This window comes from Ailuropoda melanoleuca, chromosome 6 (genome assembly GCF_002007445.2).
Source record: "Ailuropoda melanoleuca isolate Jingjing chromosome 6, ASM200744v2, whole genome shotgun sequence".
NCBI lineage: Eukaryota > Metazoa > Chordata > Mammalia > Carnivora > Ursidae > Ailuropoda > Ailuropoda melanoleuca.
In genome coordinates this window covers 6,884,893-6,905,049 of record NC_048223.1, presented here as the reverse complement: position 1 = coordinate 6,905,049, position 20,157 = coordinate 6,884,893, and the positions used below count along the sequence as shown (strand labels likewise).

Genomic DNA, 20,157 nt, shown 5'->3' with positions numbered 1-20,157 from the left:
ACTATTTTCAAGGCAGCTGAAATTTCGATATACTATTTGTGTGACACTTTAAAACTCCTTTGTTTATACTATTTTCTTTCTAGCAAAAGAAAGATACATGAGCATCTCAATGTTAAAACTATGATTCAAGTCAGAGTAATCGTTTCACTCTTTTTTTTTTTAAAGACTTTATTTGACAGAGAGAGAGACAGCCAGTGAGAGAGGGAACACAAGCAGGGGGAGTGGTGGAGGAAGAAGCAGGCTCCCAGCAGAGGAGCCTGATGTGGGGCTCGATCCCAGAACGCCGATCCCAGAATGCCGGGATCATGCCCTGAGCCAAAGGCAGATGCTTAACAACTGAGCCACCCAGGCGCCCCTAGAGTAATCATTTCAAAAGAAAAATAAAAAGAGATTTTATCTCATTCAGAGTCTTTAAGTCAATCACTTAAACAACATTACAGAATAATTCAGGTATAAATACTTAAAAAATGAGCTAGTAATCAATAAATAGCAAAACTAATATAAGAAATTATAAACAGGGGTGCCTGGGTGGCTCAGTTATTAAAGGTCTGCCTTCGGTTCAGGTCATGATCCCAGGATCCTGGGATCAAGCCCCGCATTCCCTCTTCCACTCCCCCTGCTTGTGTTCCCTCTCTTTCTCTCTGTCAAATAAATAAATAAAATCTTAAAAAAAAATTATATTTACTCACATGCTAAAACTAGAAAATAAAGGATCACTTTAGTTGGCAGAGATAAATTCAGTTCAAGGTAATACTCATTATGAAACACTAAATGAAAGCTAATTTAAAAATATACTTACCTCTTACATACTTAATGTTTTCACTTCTAAGGTTAGATAAATTTTCATTTTTCAGCAAAAATACCGAATTTGAAAAATGAGTGTGTGTTCAATGCCTCTATTTAAAAGGCTTTTTAACATATGAACCCAATTTTATCATTTTCCAAATGCCTAACCAGTTATCAAAACAAATTTGTTTGCTCTAATTATTTGAAATATTTTTATCATATCCTAAATGTCCATATACATAAAGGTCTATACTTGAACCTTCTATTCTGTGTTACTGGCCTGTTTATTCATGCACCAGAATCACACTGTTGTAATTATAGAGGCTATAGAGTATGTTACTAATAGGGATACTAAACCCTCATAGTTGCTTTTTTCCCCCCAGAGTTTTCTTAGCTGTTTTTATATGTTTATTTTTCTATATGAACATTAGTAAGAACTTTTGTAGTTAAAAAAAACAAGCAATTTCTTGGCATTCCTTTGGGATAGCATTAAATTTACAAAATAATCTAGAGAGAACTGAAATCTTTGTAATACTAAGGCAACCTACCAGATAAATATGGGATGCTTTCCATTTGTTTAAATCTACATTTTCGTGTCTTTCAGGAGTGTTTCAAGGTTTTTCTTTATTGGTTTATACATTTCTCATTATGCTTATTCCTAAATATATTATCTTTTTCTGTTACTACTGGAAGTTAGGTTTTCCAACCAATCTTCTACCTGGTTATTGCTTGTTATATGAAAATTATTTTTTATATGTTGACTTTATATCCTCCTATCTTACTGAATTAGTTTGTTATCTGGGTTAGTTTTATTGATAATCCTCTACAGTTTAAGTATATTAGCCTATCATCTGCCAACAGAAATTCTTTTACAGGGGTGCCTGGGTGGCTCAGCCGGTTAAGTGCCTGCCTTTGGCTCAGGTCATTATCCTAAGGTCCTGGGATTGAGTACCACATCGGGCTCCCTACTCAGCAGGGAGTCTGCTTCTCCCTCTGCCCCTCCTCCCGCTTGTTCTCTTTCTCTCTTTCAAAAATAAATAAATAAAAAATCTTTTAAAAAAATTCTTTTACATTTTTTTCAATTCTTATGACTCTGCTTATTCTTATATAAAGTCATTGGGCGATACTTTCAGCTGAATGTTAAATTGTAGTGGAGATAATGGGGAAGCTTGCTTTAGTGGGAATGCATCTTATTTTCCCATTATGTGTATGTATGTATGTATGCATGCATGTATACAGATACATACATACACATATACGCATTAAGGTAGTATCCATCAATTCTTATTTTCTTGGGTGTTTTTATCTGAAGTGGATGTTACAGTTTGTCAAAGGCTTTTTCAGCATCTATGGAAATAATGGTATGATTTTTCTCCTTAGATAAATGAATACAGTGAATTATATTAATGAATTACAAAGAACCATCCTTGCAATCCTGGAATAAATTACAGTTGGTCATGGGGTATTATTTTCTTAATGTGAAACTGAACTGTTTGATAATATTTCACTTAGAATTTTTTGTATCGGTATTTGAAAGTGGATAATGAAATTTAATTTTATTGTTTTGTGCTATCTTCATGGAGTTTAGTGAACCTTGTTATATAATATTCCTCAAAAAAACTGGATGTTTTCCTTCATTCTGTATGCTCTAAAACAATTTAAAACAGCATTTGAACTATCTGGTTTTTGAAGATTCGCTAAAATCCCCTGTGAAACCACTGGGCCTGGTGCTCTCCTCTAGAGGTAATTCTTTTATAACATTCTCTAATTCTCCCACAGGAATTAGTCTTTCTACTGGAGTCAATTCTGATAAACTATTTTCCAGGGAAAATATTCAAGTTTGCAAATGTTTTTGCACAGAAGGGTACAAAGTAGTCTGTCATTTTAAAAAATATTTCCTTTGTTTCAATGGTGGTTTCTGTCTTGCCATTTCCTATTCACAAATTTGTGCTCTCTGTTTTTTGTTCTTCATTAGGTTAGAGATTTATCTATTTTGCTAATGTTTGTCAAAGAACTATAATTTTTATTAGGTTTTTTGTTCTCCACATCATTAATTTCTACTTTTATTTATTATTACTTTCTTCCTGTATGGTCTTTTCTTAGCTTTGTTGAAATTTAATTCACATACTACAAATTCACTCTTCTAAAGTACACAAATCAAGCTTTAGTATTTTCACAAGGGGTAGTACAGTACAACCATTACTTCTAATTCCAGAATATTTCTTTGAAGATTTATTTATTTTAGAGAGAGAGAGAGATGGGGGGGGAGGGGCAGCAGGAGAGAATTGTGAAGCTGACTCCCCAATGAATGGAGGGGAGGGGCTCAATCCCAGGACTCCGAGATCATGAACTGAGCTGAAATCAACAGTCAGCCGCTCAACCCACACAGGTACCCCATTCTAGAACATTTTTATCACCCAAAAAGGTAACTGGACCTATTAACGGTCACCTCCCAGCTACAGGAAATCACTAATCTACCTTCTGTCTCCATGGACTTGCTCATTCAGGAGAGTATGCATATAGATAAATAGATATAGGTATATATGATGTATCTTCTTTGTAAATTTTGTATCTTCTTTTAGAATTATAAAGTACTCCTTTCCTGTCATATTTAATGCTTTCTGGTTTTAATTCTTTACCATCTAGTGGCAGAATGAGAATTCCTGCTTTCTTATTATTCAACTTATTGGTTATAAATTTGCTCTTCTCTTTATTTTTAGCCTTTCTAAATTACTCTTTTTAGATATATGTATTGTATACAGCATAGAGTTTGTTCCTGCATTTTATTTTAAGGTCTTTCACATTTATTAATATGACTGATATCCTTGGCCTCAATTCTGTCATATTTTTTACAATACTGTATGTATTATAATTACTGTTATTTTTTCTCTGGTCTGTTTTATTTTCTTTAAAAAATAATTTATTTTTGTATGGGAGAAAGCTGATACTTTTGTTCTAAAGGTATCCTCTATACTAATACCTTTTTTAATGTTTCCAGTCATTTTTTTCTTATTTAACCTTCTGTGACTATTTTACCAGTTTGAAATGGTATATTTTGACTCCTAGTTTTTACCTATGCAACAATTACTGAGCTTATTTTACTTACATCTCACTGTTTCTCTTCTCCCATTTAAAAAAATATATTATTTCTATTTTATTAGACTATATAACATTCACATATAATTCTCCCATCTTTGTTCCCACTGCTGCTTTAGTCTTACATCTACAATTATATGTGAACAGTAACCATCAGTCCTTTTGCCAGTCTCCCCAGTCTTCTCTTGATTACCTTCTCTAATATATCTAGAAGCTGTTCTCTAATATATCTCTTAGGAAGGATTTGCTTATACAAACAGTATTCCTTCATTTCTTGTATGTTTACAACTGTGTTTCTTACCTGTGTTAGTCTAAGCATAGCTTGACTCATTCTTTACTCATACTATGTGCCCTTGACATTTTCAAAAATGCTGTCACTCTGTCAGCCTACTGTGTTGAGAAGTCTGATACTAACCTACTTCTCTTACTCTTCTAAGGATTTTTAAAAATGTATTTTTGCCCGTAAGTCCTGAAAATTTCTTATTAAAATCTAAGCTATTTATCAGAGTTGACTGTTCTGGGGTCGATTTTCTCAGGTATGCAATTGGGTCCTTTCAATATGCAGATTTAGGCCTTTTTTGTTTCAGAAAGTTTTCTTAAGATTTTAGTTTTAAATGTTAATTCTGTTTTATTGTTTCATTTTTCTTCTTCAGAGACTCTAATTTAGTGTATGTGAAATCTTCCAGCCTTCCATTTCAACCACTTCTTTGATCCTATTCGTTCCTTTTTTATTTTTATTTTATTTTTTTAAAAGATTTTTATTTATTTATTTGAGAGAGAGAGAGAGAGCACAAGCAAGCAGAGGGGTAGGGGGAGAGGGAGAAGCCGACTTCCTGCTTAAGGAGGAAGCCTGATGCGGGGCTTGATCCCAGGACCCTGAGATCATGACCTGAGCTAAAGGCAGACACTTAACTGACTGAGCCCACCCAGGTGCCCCACTCTTTTTTTATTTACTTTATTTTTTTATTTTTATTTTTTTTATAATAATATTTTTTATTATATTATTTTAGTCACTATACAGTACATCTCTGGTTTTTGACGTAAAGTTTCATGATTCATTACTTGCGTATAACACCCAGTGCACCATGCAATGTGTGCCCTCCTTACTACCCATCACCAGCCTATCCCATTCCCCCACCCCCCTCCCCTCGACGTAGTGAAGAGAAGGGCCATATGCACCCAACGTTCATAGCAGCATTGTCCACAATAGCTAAATCGTGGAAGGAGCCGAGATGCCCTTCAACAGATGACTGGATTAAGTAAGATGTGGTCCATATATACAATGGAATATTGCTCAGCTATCAAAAAGAACGATTTCTCAACATTTGCTGCAACATGGATGGCACTGGAGGAGATGCTAAGTGAAATAAGTCAAGCAGAGAAAGACAATTATCATATGGTTTCTCTCATCGATGGAACATAAGAACTAGGAAGATTGGTAGGAGAAGAAAGGGATACAGGGGGGTAATCAGAAGGGGGAATGAAGCGTGAGAGACTATGGACTCTGAGAACCCACTCTTTTTTTAAAATTTATTTTCATTCTTTTGGTTTTCTGCCTCTCCTCAGTGCTCCTTACTAAATATTTAGGAAAATATATTCTCTCCCGTGGTCCTTATAATGTAATCTTCATTTCTTAAGTTTCTTTTCTGAATTCAGTCACCTCTCATTTCAGATGTTTTTGGTTTTTGTCCATTTCCTTTGCTTTTTGAATTTTTCATTTAATTTTCTTCTCATATCTCCAAATGATTGCTTGAAATATTTAATTCAGGCTGTAGTGCTAAGTCTGGTTTTCTTCTGCTTTATGATTAGTGTTGGGGGAGGAACTGACATCAACCAAAAGATTTGATTTTCATTTTTTATTTTTGTCTTACAGACCCTTATATGTAAAGAATACATATACTTTTATTTATACTGTAGACCCTCTAAAATAGCTGTATGCAGTAACAGTAAGGGTTTCATAGTGGCTTGCAAGAATCCCATTTCATGAGTCCTCTCTTGTCAGCCTGATGAAATGCAGTTTTTTTCATAAGTAGCTTTTGGGGAAGGAGAGCAGGAGGAGAATCTGGCACATCTTTGATCTTGTAGATTTCTTTTTATTTCTACAGGAATCTTGAAACTCTCTTATTTCTTTCTGTTTACAATTAAGTCTCCAAAGAATGTCCCCATCCTCCTATTCTTTTAGTTCTCCTCAGACATGATGATTTTCAGAGACTACAACCTTAGGATCTGCACACTTTAAAGTACCTTCCTTGTAGTCAGAACTCTGATGTACCACATCCTGTACCTACTTTTTGAGTGGGACCATCTTTGTTGGTGATTTGTATCTTTGCTTCATTTTCCTTAGTTCCCCCACTCCACTCTCTTCTTTTTCATACAGTCTTCTCAGAATCTACCTGCTCTTAACACAAACTTGTGACATGAACTCCAGACAGCTCCGCTGCTTACAGGTAATGTGAAGTTCATAGTATTCTCAGTCTCACAGTTATGTTGAAGGTATGAGTTATGTATGGATTTATTTGCTCTCATTGTTGCTCTTTATGTTTTGGAGGGTATGTGAAGATTCAAATTTAGGCATCCAACATTATCCTAGTATAACTTGGAGGTCTCTAGCAGCTTTCTTTTCAATGGGCTCATTCTCGGATTTGTAAATATTAGCAAATATGTCTTTTTATTAGAATTCTGCATTAGCAGCAAAGTTTATTTTGGCCTCAATACAAACACCTTGTCCTACTGGGATTTTACCATAGATTCACTTCAACCTGAGTAGCATCAATTTTCATAAAGAGATTATATGGTTGCTCAGTTTGATCTATAGCCTGATTTTCCTGACACAGAAATAAAAATTCCATGCTATCCACTGAACTGAGGTATCATTTATATCCTTCAAAAACGTAGATTCCTCCTTAAAAGTAAGGAGTATAGACTGTAATTTCTTTAATGTCAATGACCCTCTAGGGGCTACCCATTAGAACACGGTTTTTGCAGGATCAGTCCATCAAAACAGTCAAGTAGCTAAGGTAACAGCAGCCATCATCTTATTAACTGTCATACCATTTTTCAGAGTTTACTTTGTCACTACATTATACCCAATTGTTTCTTTAGCCAGTTATACCACAATTTTCGGTCTACTTATTTGAAACACCTCCTTTCAACGTACTCATGAAGTATCTTTTCCTCTCCCTCTGGTTAACATCTGAACTTTCAAAAGAATACCTTTTGCATTTGTTCTTTCACAGACTCTCAAAGCGTTCACTGCAAAGACTCTTTGTCTTCTAACCCTGTTTTCTTACATCAGTTTCTTGCTCTCGTATTGCTATAGGTTCAGCCATCTTCTATAGCTGCAACGTCCAATATGATAGCCACTATCCACACAAAGCTATTTAAATTTAAATTAAATTAAATTAAATATCCAATTCTTTAATCACACATTTTAAGTGCTCGAGAGAGCCACATGTGGCTAGCAGCTACAACTGGACAGTGCAGATACAGAACATCTCCATCTTCACAGAAAATTCTTCTGGACAGCACTATTCTAGAACTTAACTGAACTGCTTTCAACGCTGACATTACCTTCTTGTCATACTTGGGAAAAAAACCACAACATTTCCTTCTCTCTTTTTGTGTGTTTTAGGCCAGTGTCTTTAGGGATATGGCTGGGAAGACATGTGTTTCTGGATGTCTTCCCCTCTTTTCTTATTTTCCCTGGCTCCTCCAAGCCATTGTCTTTAGTTTTCTTCCTACTAACCTAAATTTATCCAGCTATATATTGATTCTAAACTAGATTAAACCTTACTTTAAAATATCCTATGACAATCTGTGGCCATTACATCTTATCCAGACTCTATCTGACCTTCAAGACTCCTGCAAGTATACTTAAGTTCTTACTCTGCCTAGCTAATCTATTAACACTGGGGCTTTACATTGAAGGAAGGCTTGTCAGGGTACTACCAAATGTGATTTTTCTTTTGTGACACAGGTAGCAAAAGTTGGGCAGTTGTGGCTATGAATATAAGCAATCTCTTTAAGTTTTCAGATTTAGCCATTTATAACTAAGAGATGATGATCAATATAAAGTTTCCTTAAATTAGGCCAGAATCATGTCATCTGCTTAGAAATAACCTAACCTAGGAAACCTCTTGGCCAAGAGGAGAGATCCTTTGCTATTCATAAATCCCTGTATTAATATAAAAAGCTACAAGCCCTCTAAGTTACCTGAAATCCAGGTAGAGGTTTGTTTGGGGCAAGGGTAAGCACAAAGTAGTTTCAATGAAGTAAGCTGGGTGCAGGGAATGCGGCTGTAAGACTGATAGTGTAGATTCAGAATTAGGAGAGCATAAAACTTACACTTAAGGAGATTCAAGGCTCCTCACCTGTGGTAGGACCATCTCCACATTAGCTGCTATCCACAATGGTTATACAAATTCACTGATCCAGAAGCATGTATTTGTTACCATCATGTATATCTTTTGTCCTAAATAAATCCTTCCTTCTATCATGAAAACAAACATAACCTGGTTTTGCAAATCCCCTAACTCATGAGGGTCTTTAGGCTTCCACATCATATCATATAAGTTCTTGACATGCAAAAACAAATACCTCAGGTATTTTTTTCTATTTTACAGCTTTACAGTGATCGAGTATTTTAAATACCAGGGTTCACTGTCATCAAGGTTAGAGCTAATCTACAGTACACTGCCAAAAAGTAGACTTAAAAATTTAGTCTCATTAAAACTAAAAGCTAATTCAGTCAAAATGTAAAATGGCAAAATTACTGAGATTTTATATGCTAGGTATCTATAGGAAATTACATGAGAAGAGACACGAACTGCTGCTGTTGTACATACACCCTTACTCAGGAAGACGCAATAACCTAAAACCTAACTGTCAAATCATGACCCTTCGAAACAACAAAAAACTGCACGTCCCTGGTATTCAGCCTCAAAGAGTATCTCATGGATTAGTGATTCTAAGTCAGGTCTGATAATCTCGGTAAAATAAAAATTATTTCTTTCATTGAATCTACTGAATGTCAAGCAAATATGCTAACCTGTCATCTTTTCTTTAAACTAAACTTAAAACTTTTGTTTATACTTCTTTAAACAATTTTCTTTTCTATACCTTTTAATTATATCTTAGGATTTTAGCATACCTGATTTTTATATAAAGTTTCCTTCAAACTCGTAAGAGCATGAATACGAACATCTACATTTTCATGTTGAATTGCTTTCATGGATAATTGTAGAGTTGTCTGAAGATCTGTACTCTCTGAGGTCTCCTATATAAAGAACACAGAGAGATACACCTTATCAGTTAATGATCTCAAACCATTTCAGAAGGTCTGGATTCCCTATAGAGTTACCACTGAAGTGATAAACTATACCCAAGTAAAAGTAGCTTTAAAAAATAATTTCCGGGCACCCAGGTGGTTCAGTTGGTTAAGTGTCTGCCTTCGGCGCAAGTCATGATCCCAGGGTCCTGGGATGGAATCCCGCATTGGGCTCCCTGCTCAGCGGAGAGTTTGGTTCTCCCTCTGTCCCTCCCGCCTGCTCATGCCCGAGCTCTCTCTCACAAAATTAAATAAATAAAATCTTTACAAAATAATTTCCATCTCTTCCTTCATATAGCATATGTCATTCGCAGTAATTCTTGGGAAAGGGATTTCCTTCTAAAATCTATAGACCTGAAGGAAAATTTTATTCCAATCAAATAAAGAACCTACTTATCTAAAAGAAATCCTTCTTGGTAAGAAATACAAGTTTCCCTTAACTTACAAAGGACTACATAATAGCCTTGAGCCAAATCTAGATCATACAAATGAATAATTCACTCTTTACTTTGATTACTTTCTTATGACTATGATGAGTTACCCAGTAAAAGAGAAAATAAAAACCTCAGAACCAATCTTGGGGTCTGTAGTAAATACTTCTGCTATTCTGACTCAAGATCAGGTATCCCACTTTCTGCCCTAAAATTCTATGGAATCACCATTAATACTTTCATAATTTCGGAGAATTCACTGGACTTCAAGATGATGGAACTACAGGTTACTCCCCTTCTAAAGCTCAGGAATCAGTAAGATTTAATGATTTCATACCATCGTTTGTAGCACAACATAACTAGAATTCTCCCGCAGCTTTTCAGGGCATAAAGCTATGGCAGCTTCTTCTTTGGGGGACTAATAGGGACATACTGACCGGGAAAGCAAAGTCACAAGTACTGTATTCTTTGCTCTATGTTCTACGTAATGCAATAACATCTTTATCTAAATGCTAAAACTTCCTTCTCAAAATCATAATTTGTGATAGGATTATCTAATTGCCAAAATTAGCCATCAGAATAGGGCTACATCACCCCTAGATGTGATTCTAAAGAACCTCTGTTCAAAGTATTAGAATTTGGGAACAATTTTGTATCAATGATCTCCTAAGACATAAATAAAAAATTAAATACCTTTCTGTATTCCTGTAGAACTGCTTTTATCTTTTTTAATTCTGGATGATCAGGTAAAAAATATATTTCATGAAGAAAATCTTGTACAGCATCCCTAATAGTTAGTTGGAAGAAAAACAATTATTTGCAAAGAGGATGAGTACCAAAAAAATAAAAAGCAGAGGTTGAAACCAAGGCCAATTTAGTTCACACTTAAAAGTGCTAGTGGGGGTGTCTGGTGGGCTCAGCTGGTAGAGCCTGTGACTCTAGATCTCCGGGTGGTGAGTTTGAGAACCACATTGAGTATAGAGATTTTAAAACTAGTATCTTAAAAAAAAAAAAAAGTGTTAGAGAGCCTGGGTGGCTCAGTTGGTTAAGTGTCTGACACTTGATTTCAGCTCAGGTCATGATCTCAGGGTTGTGAGATGGAGCCTAATGGGGCTGTGTGCTCAGCGTGAAGTCGGCTTGGGATTCTCTCCCCCTATCCTTCTGCCCCCCCACTCTCTCTCTCAAATAAATTCTTTAAGCAAGTGCTAGTGGATTAATGATATGCCAGATATTCTTCCTGACCATGTCTAGTGGTTAATAACGGCAAATAATCAAATTTAAGGAAATCACCCTGTTGCAGTATTTACATTGGTGGCCCTGAATAAAACTATACTTCTTTGTATATGCACGCATGTATACTCACTTCCTCTTCATTTTGGGCAGGGTGTGTGACTTGCTTTAACACACAGAATGTGGCAGAGGAAATCCTGTGCCAATTTAGGGCCTAAGTATTAAAAAAGTCTGGCAGCTTCTGGTTTTGTGCTCGTCAGAGTCCTAAGTCACCACATAAGACATGTGGCCACCAACATGGACAGGCTACATGAAAAGGTGAGGCTCCAAGACTACACGGAAAGAGAAGTCTAGCTGCTGACTGACTGCAGCCATACCAGTGACCAAAGAATCTACCTGCTGAACCCAGTCCAGACTGCAAAATTACAAGTAAATAAAAATGCTGGCATTGTGGGGCGCCTGGGTGGCACAGCGGTTAAGCGTCTGCCTTCGGCTCAGGGCGTGATCCCGGCGTTACGGGATCGAGCCCCACATCAGGCTCCTCCGCTATGAGCCTGCTTCTTCCTCTCCCACTCCCCCTGCTTGTGTTCCCTCTCTCGCTGGCTGTCTCTGTCTCTGTCCAATAAATAAATAAAATCTTAAAAAAAAAAAAAATGCTGGCATTTTAAGATACTAGATTTTGGAGTGGTTCACAGTACAGCAATAGATAGCCAGACCCAACCTTAAAACACAAATTCTCATAAAAAAATTTTAGAGAAAAATACATAAATAATTCTTATTGAGGCTACAATTTTTAATGTTTAAAATATTATACTCTAATCTTTCTGAGTCGCAGTAAGGTATTTCTAAATTCTAGTCTTCATTCACTCATGCAATAAATATGTATTAAGAAACTATCATGTGCCACTATGTGCTAGACACTGGTGATGCAACAATAAAGGAAGCTGAAAGAATTTCTTTATTCAGGGAGTTTAAGATCTTCTAAATAGTACTAAATGAAAGAGAATTTTCTTTATATGAAAAGGTAGAGAATTGCTGTGTAATAAAAAGCACAGACAACACTATATAATAATCCAAAGTATTTGAAAAAGTGATCTAGATTAGTGATTATGTTGTTCTATCATATTCAAATTATCAAAATAAAAGTATTTTAACTGAAAAAAAAAAAAAACTACATTAACCTTTTTTTCTGTACTTTCTCCCTGCTTAGACAGTTATTGAAAATGACTAATGGGAATAGCAGTAGTATGTGTACGGGTGGGTAAGCAGGTAAATAGGTAGTACTTACACCCTAACCTTTCAGAAGCAAAGGTAATATAACAGTAAGTGTAAACATGGAAACAATTTAAAAATTTATAGAAATACATTCCCGGCTAAAAAGCAACCAGTGTGAGATACAAAAATGGAGGGGAGTAACATATGTTCTTCCAATAGCAGTCCAAGCAAGCTAGAGTATAGTCTGTTTTGGAAAATCTTGAGAAAAGATTTAAAGAAATAAGATGTAACCAAATTTTGGAAAGGCTTGAATGTCAAGTCTTTTAGTTAGTAACTGGGAGAATCACAGAATGTCTCTATATGCTATAATAATACTAATAAAAGAGATGCTTTTAAATGCAATGAAGTAATGAAGAGTTTCAACTAAGGTAAGCTATAGAAAGTAGGTGAATATCCCTCCTAACCTTTCTCATGTTATTCAACTGTCTGCCTTTTAAGTGTGAAAAGAAAGGTAAATTTAGCTTCACTTTTTTCAAAACAGATGAAAAATAACTTTGAGTTGCTGATTTAATAATGTTTTAAATATAATTATAATGGATCCATGTCACAACTGAAATAACACCAGTTCCCAATCTGTATTTACTTAAAGCATTTCAATTATTTTTGTTTGATGCACTCTAAATTAAAAAGAATGTGAACAATTCTACATTACCAGAAGTAATCCCAATACCTTGAGACATAAATATACAGTAATAAAAAGTTGCTATCATTACTATTAATTTCAGTCACAATAAATACCTGTTTTCAATTATGAGGTAGTGAAATATGGCTGCAGTTTCTTCAGGCTGGATGTGTATGAGAGGTAACAAAGCTACTATCACATGACTGAGAAGGGACCCAAGATAAGCATGATCCAGGCAACGAACAAAGCAATCCCAAGCTCTATGTGAAGAAACAAGTAAGTTAAAAGTCACATTGTTTTTATTATTTGTAAACCCCCATCAATGAGTTATTAGCTGGGCAAACAATAATACATACATATAATAAGATTACAAGGCAGCTGTAAAAACGGAAGATCAGTACTCCATATGCAAATAGAGTGATCTCTCTAATGTATTAAGTTAAAAAAAGCAAGGTAAAAAACAGAGGTTATAATATGCTACCTTTTGGGGCAAGATTAATACAAAAATTGTGTGTGTGTGCATTTGTTTATACTTTTAAAAGGGAGAATTATACAAAAATTAAAAATACTGATCATAGTTAGAAATGAAAGCTAGATTCACAAATCTGAATTTCAGACAATGTTTATGTTTTACATGAATTTAAAATTAAAGAGCAAAAAAGCAACCTCTAAAAACTTTAAACAAACGAGGGGCACCTGTGTGACTCAGTTGGTTAAGCGTCTGAATTCGGCTCAGGTCATGATCTCAAGCTCCTGGGATTGAGCCCAGCTCTGCGCTCAGTGGGGAGTCTGCTTGTCACTCTCCTTCTGCCCCCCCCCCAATACTCTCTCTGTCTCTCTCTCTCAAATAAATAAATAAATAAATCTTTTTTTTTTTTTATTTTAAACAAACTGAAACTACTGAGCCTAACTGAATATCAAGTTGGTGGCACATGTACACAGAAAAGAATTACTTCACACGACTTTAAAGCATATTATTCTGACACTCCATCTCTAGTAAGTACAGTCTAAGGACAAAAAAGACCTCTGGAAAAAAACAAAAATATATAAGTAAACAAACAAATAAATAAAACAAAAAAAAAGGAGCTTCAAGAAGCTTAAACTGCATTCAGTAGTCTGTTAGAAGTAATACTAAAATTCTATTAACTTAAATTAGGAATCGTACATGCCAAAATCTCAATGGCCTGAAAGAAGTGTGGGGAAGGGTCTTAAGGAGTGAATCTGTTTGTAAGAGATTATATTTAAGAGGCCAATAAACCAAATGTGTGACATGTGCATGTTATTTGGATTCTGATTCAAACAAACTGACATCTTTGGGAAAAACATATTTGAGACAATTGGGGAAATCTAAATATGGACTGAGTTTCAGACGATATTAAGGAATTCCCATTAATTCTGCTAAGTATAATAATTCATGATGGTTGTATTTTTTTAAAATGCCTTACCTATTAGATAAATCTGACGTATTTACAAGTGCAATGATTTGATACTGGGGTTTTCTCTAAAACATTCCAACTAACAATAAAATAGGTGGAGGTGGTCAGATTAAGTAAGATTAGCAATGTTGATAACTGTTGAGGTTGGAAAATTGCATGGAGGGATTCATTATACTACTTTATTTCCCAGTATGTTAAAAGATTTCATACTTGTATGTCTTTAAAGAAGTGAACATATTCCCTTTCAATACAAATATCCTTTCCATTTTAATTATGTGCAGTCTGAATCCCTCAAAGAGATAAGAATTCAAGTTAGTGCTACTGGGAAATGCAAAAATGCTAATGAACTTAGCCAGTCATTTACCTACAACACAATTCGGGAAAATCATCCTTGAATCTCAGGCCAGTTCTTAGCGTGGTCATCATCTTCACCCTCACAGAACTGACGTGTTTTGGTCCCATCAACTTCATCAAAGACATCAAACTGTTCAAAGCCTATAAAGTTAAGTAGGGCTTTAAAATAAAGGCTATAAACAAGTCAGCAGGAGCAGATGAGCCCTAAGGACAAGATCCCACCCACATCCCAGAGTAGCACCTATTCTCTGGCAACACAATGTCTAAATGTTGGCCAGTTCCTTTTGTCCAAACGCTTATGTAAAAATTATGAATTTGAAAAATATAAGCTGAGTTCTGGTATGTTTTTTCTTGTGACGGTAATTTGTTATTTTTGTCCTGGCAGTCCTCTAGAACAGTAATTCTAATATATTAAGGATATAATATCTATTGTTTAATTTTCTTCATATTCATCCTAAAGTATTATGTAGAAGCATGCGTTTTTGTCCTAATGGTACTAATTTCAAGATGCTCTGAATTTAGTAAAACAAACAAATTTAGTAAAACGAAACTGATGACATACCCAGAAAATTATGTACACATTTTATTGTGGAACATAAATTAGAATTAGACTTGTATCAACAGCTCCAGGTTTTAATAAAAGGGTAAAGAAAACTCTCTAGTCAACCTTAACTATGTGCCAAAACATACAAGCTTTTTATGATTTAAAAAACAAATTATAGTTTTCTCAGATTGGAGGTCATTCTCTCACTCTGGATACCAATAAGGAAGATTCCACGGAGATGGAACAGAAGTTGTCTGGAAGATTAAATTTACCAGTTGACATCAACAGAATAAGTATTGGCTGTGGAAGTAGAGTTTAACATTGTATCATGTCTTTCTTGGCTCCTTAAAGTTATTAAGACAAGAAGAGTACAGACTGATATAAAAGTTTCTACTCATAGATTTTTTTCTGTAATTTTACTGACTACAGAGATAGAAAGCAATAAAAAAAGGAAATTCAATCAGTATCTAAAATTCTATCCTAATCTACGGACAAAAACTTCCAGTGGTGACCAACTGTTACAGCAGTCATAATGAAACTTCATCGTGCCAAACACATTTAAACATAAATTGACAAATACTGAAGTTACTTGACTTTATATAACCTAACATTTTTGGTTTCCAAAAACACCATGGGCCATGACTCACAACATACCAATCTGGACCAATGAACTCAATTACGCAACTTTTACTGAGCCATGAGAGATGCTAGTCTCTTTTTTTCCCGCTGAGCTAGATGCTGTGATGACATGAGCCTGAAGCCACTGGGGTCATCATCTGGCACTTACGTATAGAGCCAATCCAGGGGCATTTGAGCTAAGAGATGAATTCTGAGAACACTGTGTCCAAAATCAAGTTATGCCCAAAGCTATATTGCTCTTACAGTTTTAGTCACAAAACCAATAAATTCTTCTAAGCCAGCTTGGGTTAACACTGGCTTTATAAACAAACAAACAAAAAAAACCCTGTAATTGTAAGTGATATAATTCTTCTTTTTAGACTCCCCAAAAGCTTATAAAGGGATAGAGGGATTCAGAACAGCATATGCTTGATTACTTATTTTTTTAAATAAATATTCTATTTTGAAAAAATGGACAATCAATGAAAAAATAAACAAAATTACCAAGGTACTCTAGGGAAGAGGCTACATTTGCATCCCAAACTGCATGCAAACCAGCACAGGGATTACTATAGTGGAAAACTCCAATAAAGACTAGTCCTGAAAGGACTAAGCAGAACACCAAATTATGAAAAGAGCCCAGCTTCTTGAATAAGGACTCTGCTAACTACATATATTTATTTCTTACCTTTAAATGTTTGTAGCTACAAGCAGAAGTCATGTCTCCTATAAATTCTATACAAATTCTAGAACTTTGCAACTTAATATCACTACCTACCATTTTCTTATCTTCAATGCCAACACTGGAGCTCAGTAACTGCATGTTAAAAAAGGCCAAAATGCCCAATAACTTAGGTTGCAAATAATCAGCCTAATGAAAAAAAACCACATAAAAACAGATACTATGTAAGTTTTACACAGATCAAATTTCATAAATCAACAATTTAATTAACATCATTTTCTATATTACCTATGTTAGGATATTAGAAGTAATAAGCACTTAGTGGATTTTCTCTAAAAGTATGTATCTTTCACATCTAGTATTTTAAAAATTAGTGAAACTGATTTATAATCACCATGACAAAATATGATTAAACAGTACTCTACAATGAGAAAATCATGAGCTTTTGAATTATGAAGTGTGCTGGGGGTGAGATCCTCAGGATCTGACTCACAGAAGGACCCAAAATGAAGAGGATATTTAATCTTAAGGAGAAGAACAGAAAAGGACAAAGTGACTGTCCTTATCTAGAACATTCAGAGTCAAGATGGGGGGAAAAAAGTACTTAAATAAGGAAAAAAATAACCTGCAGAACAATGGTCTGACACAGGAGTCCATATCCCCTCAGGTAACAGTGGTAAGTGGGTCCAAGGCCATGGGCATCAACAGTTACATGCTAGGTATCACTGACCATGGCACTTTGGGTCTCCTGAAGTGAACAAGATTAATTCTTTCTTAGAAGAGGGTCCTAGAGAAAAGGGTATGGGCTTTAAGTCAGCTAAACCTGGGTTTGAATCCCAATTTTGACCTACCCAGTGTGTGATGCTGGGTAAGTTACTTAACTCCTCTGAGTCTATAAAATGAAAAGACCTATTGCACAGAGATGTTGTAGAGATTAAATAAGATAACATGCATTAAGCACTAAGAAAATAGTAAAGTATTGCTTTTGCTGCAGGAGCCACTGAGGAGTGGCAGTCATGGCGCTACACTACTCTGTGACCATGGGCCTCAACAAGGGCCACGAGGTGACTAAGAACATGAACAAACCAAGGCAAAGAAGCTGCCACAGGCAGCTCATCAAGCATGTCAAGTTTGTGCGGGACATGATATGAGAGGTGTGTGGCTTCACCTCATCTGGTAGCATGCAATGGAGCCGCTCAAGGTCTACACGGACAAGCATACCCTCAAGTTCATCAAGAAAAGGAGAGGAACACACATCCATGCCAAGAGGAAGAGAAAGGAGCTGAGCAATGTCCTGGCAGCCATGAGGAAAGCAGCAGCCAAGAAGGACTGAACCCCTCTCCTCTGTATGTAATAAAGCCTTTTTGGAACTTGGGGAAAAAAAGAATATAGTAAAGTGTTACATTTTACAAATTGGGGATGTGAGTACTCTGCAAAGAAGAATATTCAAAATATTTACATATGGGCAAAGAAGGGGCAAGAAGTATACTGGGGTGCCTGGCTGGCTCAGTCAAACATCTGCCTCCGACTTGGGTTATGATCCTGGGGTTCTGAGATCAAGCCCTGCATCAGGCTCCTTGCTCTGTGGGGAGCCTGCTTCTCCCTTTCTCTCTTTCCCCCTGCTTGTGCTCTCTCTCTCTCATTCACTCTTTCTCTCAAATAAAATATTAAAAAAAAATAAAGTCTGAGTAGACAGTAAAAAAAAATAAAAATAAAAAAAGTGTGGTATGACACAAGCCACAAGGGATGGTCGGTTGTACTGAATACCATTGAAAGGTTAAATAAGATAAAAGAGAAGTAACCATTGGATTTGACATCAGGAAGACTGTTTTTGAACTGGATAAGAATTTCAGTGGAATAGTGAGAACAGAATTAGATTAACACGAATTGAAGAATGTATGGGAAATGAGAAAGAAGAGATAGAAATCTCTCAAGATATTTTGCTGATAGCCTTTTGAGTCTCTTGAAGGAATGAGGGCAATCAAAAAAAAAAAAACAGTAAGCCTGAAGATTTATATATTTTTTTCACATGAAGAAGTATATACAAATTTAAGATAGGGAAAGATAAAAGGGGATAACATATCTTCTAACTTTCCCTTAAATACAACAATGGATTTTAAATATAGTTAGAACTGACAAGGTTAGTATGTTGTGCCAAACAGGTAGTTGGTCAGGGGAAGGGGGGGGCATCCACAAATGTATTCTAATCTATAGTTAAAAAGTAGTGAAGAAAAATTAATTTGAACATTTTTACCCAGTGAAAAAATAAAATCTATAATCATTTCAAAACACATATTTTTTAACACTAATATATGTTAATACCTTGCTGTGTGACCATGCAATTTAAATCATCAACCTTTACAAAATAAAAATCCCAATTTGAAATTTAAACAAATCTCTAGCATTTGAAAGATGCATACAATACCTGTTTCTCCAATCTCACAATTAAGCTAAAAAAGGCAAAAAACAAGCAACCCATGTAATATTCCTTACCATTAATTCAGGTGATGTGATCTCTCTGGGGCCCTGATATGGATCATCACTAGATGCAAATGAGGCAAGTATTGACAAACCATTGAAAACCTGTTGATAGTGTTCTCCAATACGTAGCAATAATTCATTATGCAATCCTTGGAAATCTTGTCTCAATAGACTCCCCAGTTCAATTTCTGTTTCATTCTAATCCAAAGACACATTAAAAAAAAAAAAGGGCTTTCGGAAGTATCTTGATTTTAACATCCTATTAGTAAATCAGGAGTTTTAGATCATCTGACAAGATTTACTAATGGTATTTTTAAAAGGTATTGGAAAATGATTCTAATCTCGATTTCTCCCAGTAGGTCTCCCACAGGCTACAGGTAACAAGTGATTAGGCTTTATTTTCAAATAAAATTTTAAGAGGAAGTCCCAGTTTTCTTAAAATATCAACTCATTATTCATAGATACATAACCCCTGGGAGAAAATACAGTATAGTGGCTTAGAGCAGTCTTTCTGGTCAAACCGTTTGAATTTAAATTCCAGCTTTGTCACTTATTACTTTTGCTGTGATCTGGACAAGTTACCTAATCTGACCTCTCTCTGCCTTAATTTTCTAAACTATAAAATGGAAAAATAATAGTATCTTTATCTCATTGGACAACTAATGAGCACTAAATGAAATGATCCATATAAATTATTTAGTAAAGTACTGACATGTAGGAAAATATTATCATTCTACCTCTACAATACAGATTTTCTTTCTTAAAATGAACAAACATACTCAATATTCAATAATTCTCATGTGGAAAGAAATCTATTGCTACCATATCATGAAACACATGAAATAAATTAACATCAGAGAAAACAGTAGTCACATATGCATATCTGACAGTTTCTTCTGTTCCTGCATAGTCTTGTGTTTTTTTCAAAGATATTGTTACTGGGGTGCCTGGCTGGCCCAGTCAGTTAAGTATCCGACTCTTCATTTCAGCTCAGGTCATGATCTCAGGATCCTGGAATTGAGCCCAGCGTCCAGCTCCATGCTCAGCAGCAGGGAGTCTGCTTGTCTCTCTGCCCCTCCCCACTGCTCATGCTTGCATGTTCTCTCTCTCTCTCTAATAAATAAAATCTTAAAAAAAAAAAGATTCTCTCTCCCTCTCCCTCCCTCCTCTCTCGCCCTCTCTGTGTGCGCTCTCTCTCCAAAAAAATAAATAAACAAACAAGAGATCACTGCTAGTATGACACCAAAAAAGAAGTATAAGCTGTAATTTTAAATTT

The 20,157-nt window shown here is 35.4% G+C and overlaps 1 protein-coding gene and 1 pseudogene across 3 annotated transcripts in view; one reads left to right on the top strand and one right to left on the bottom strand.

The window, feature by feature from the left end:
• ATR (ATR serine/threonine kinase) overlaps nt 1-20,157 on the bottom strand; it is a 93,429-nt gene that overhangs the window by 50,016 nt on the left and 23,256 nt on the right. For all 3 annotated transcript variants that reach the window (XR_004625986.1, XM_002916862.4, XM_034661880.1), the window contains 6 exons: nt 18,894-19,079; nt 16,497-16,589; nt 14,567-14,697; nt 12,883-13,026; nt 10,333-10,426; nt 9,032-9,157 (listed from right to left, as the gene is read on the bottom strand). Coding sequence is in view for 2 of the 3 variants with exons in the window: in XM_002916862.4 (XP_002916908.1) it covers nt 9,032-9,157; nt 10,333-10,426; nt 12,883-13,026; nt 14,567-14,697; nt 16,497-16,589; nt 18,894-19,079 (774 nt within the window). In the remaining variant the exon portion in view is untranslated. The remainder of the gene's footprint in view (nt 1-9,031; nt 9,158-10,332; nt 10,427-12,882; nt 13,027-14,566; nt 14,698-16,496; nt 16,590-18,893; nt 19,080-20,157) is intronic.
• Nucleotides 17,417-17,733, top strand: LOC100465144 (annotated as a pseudogene).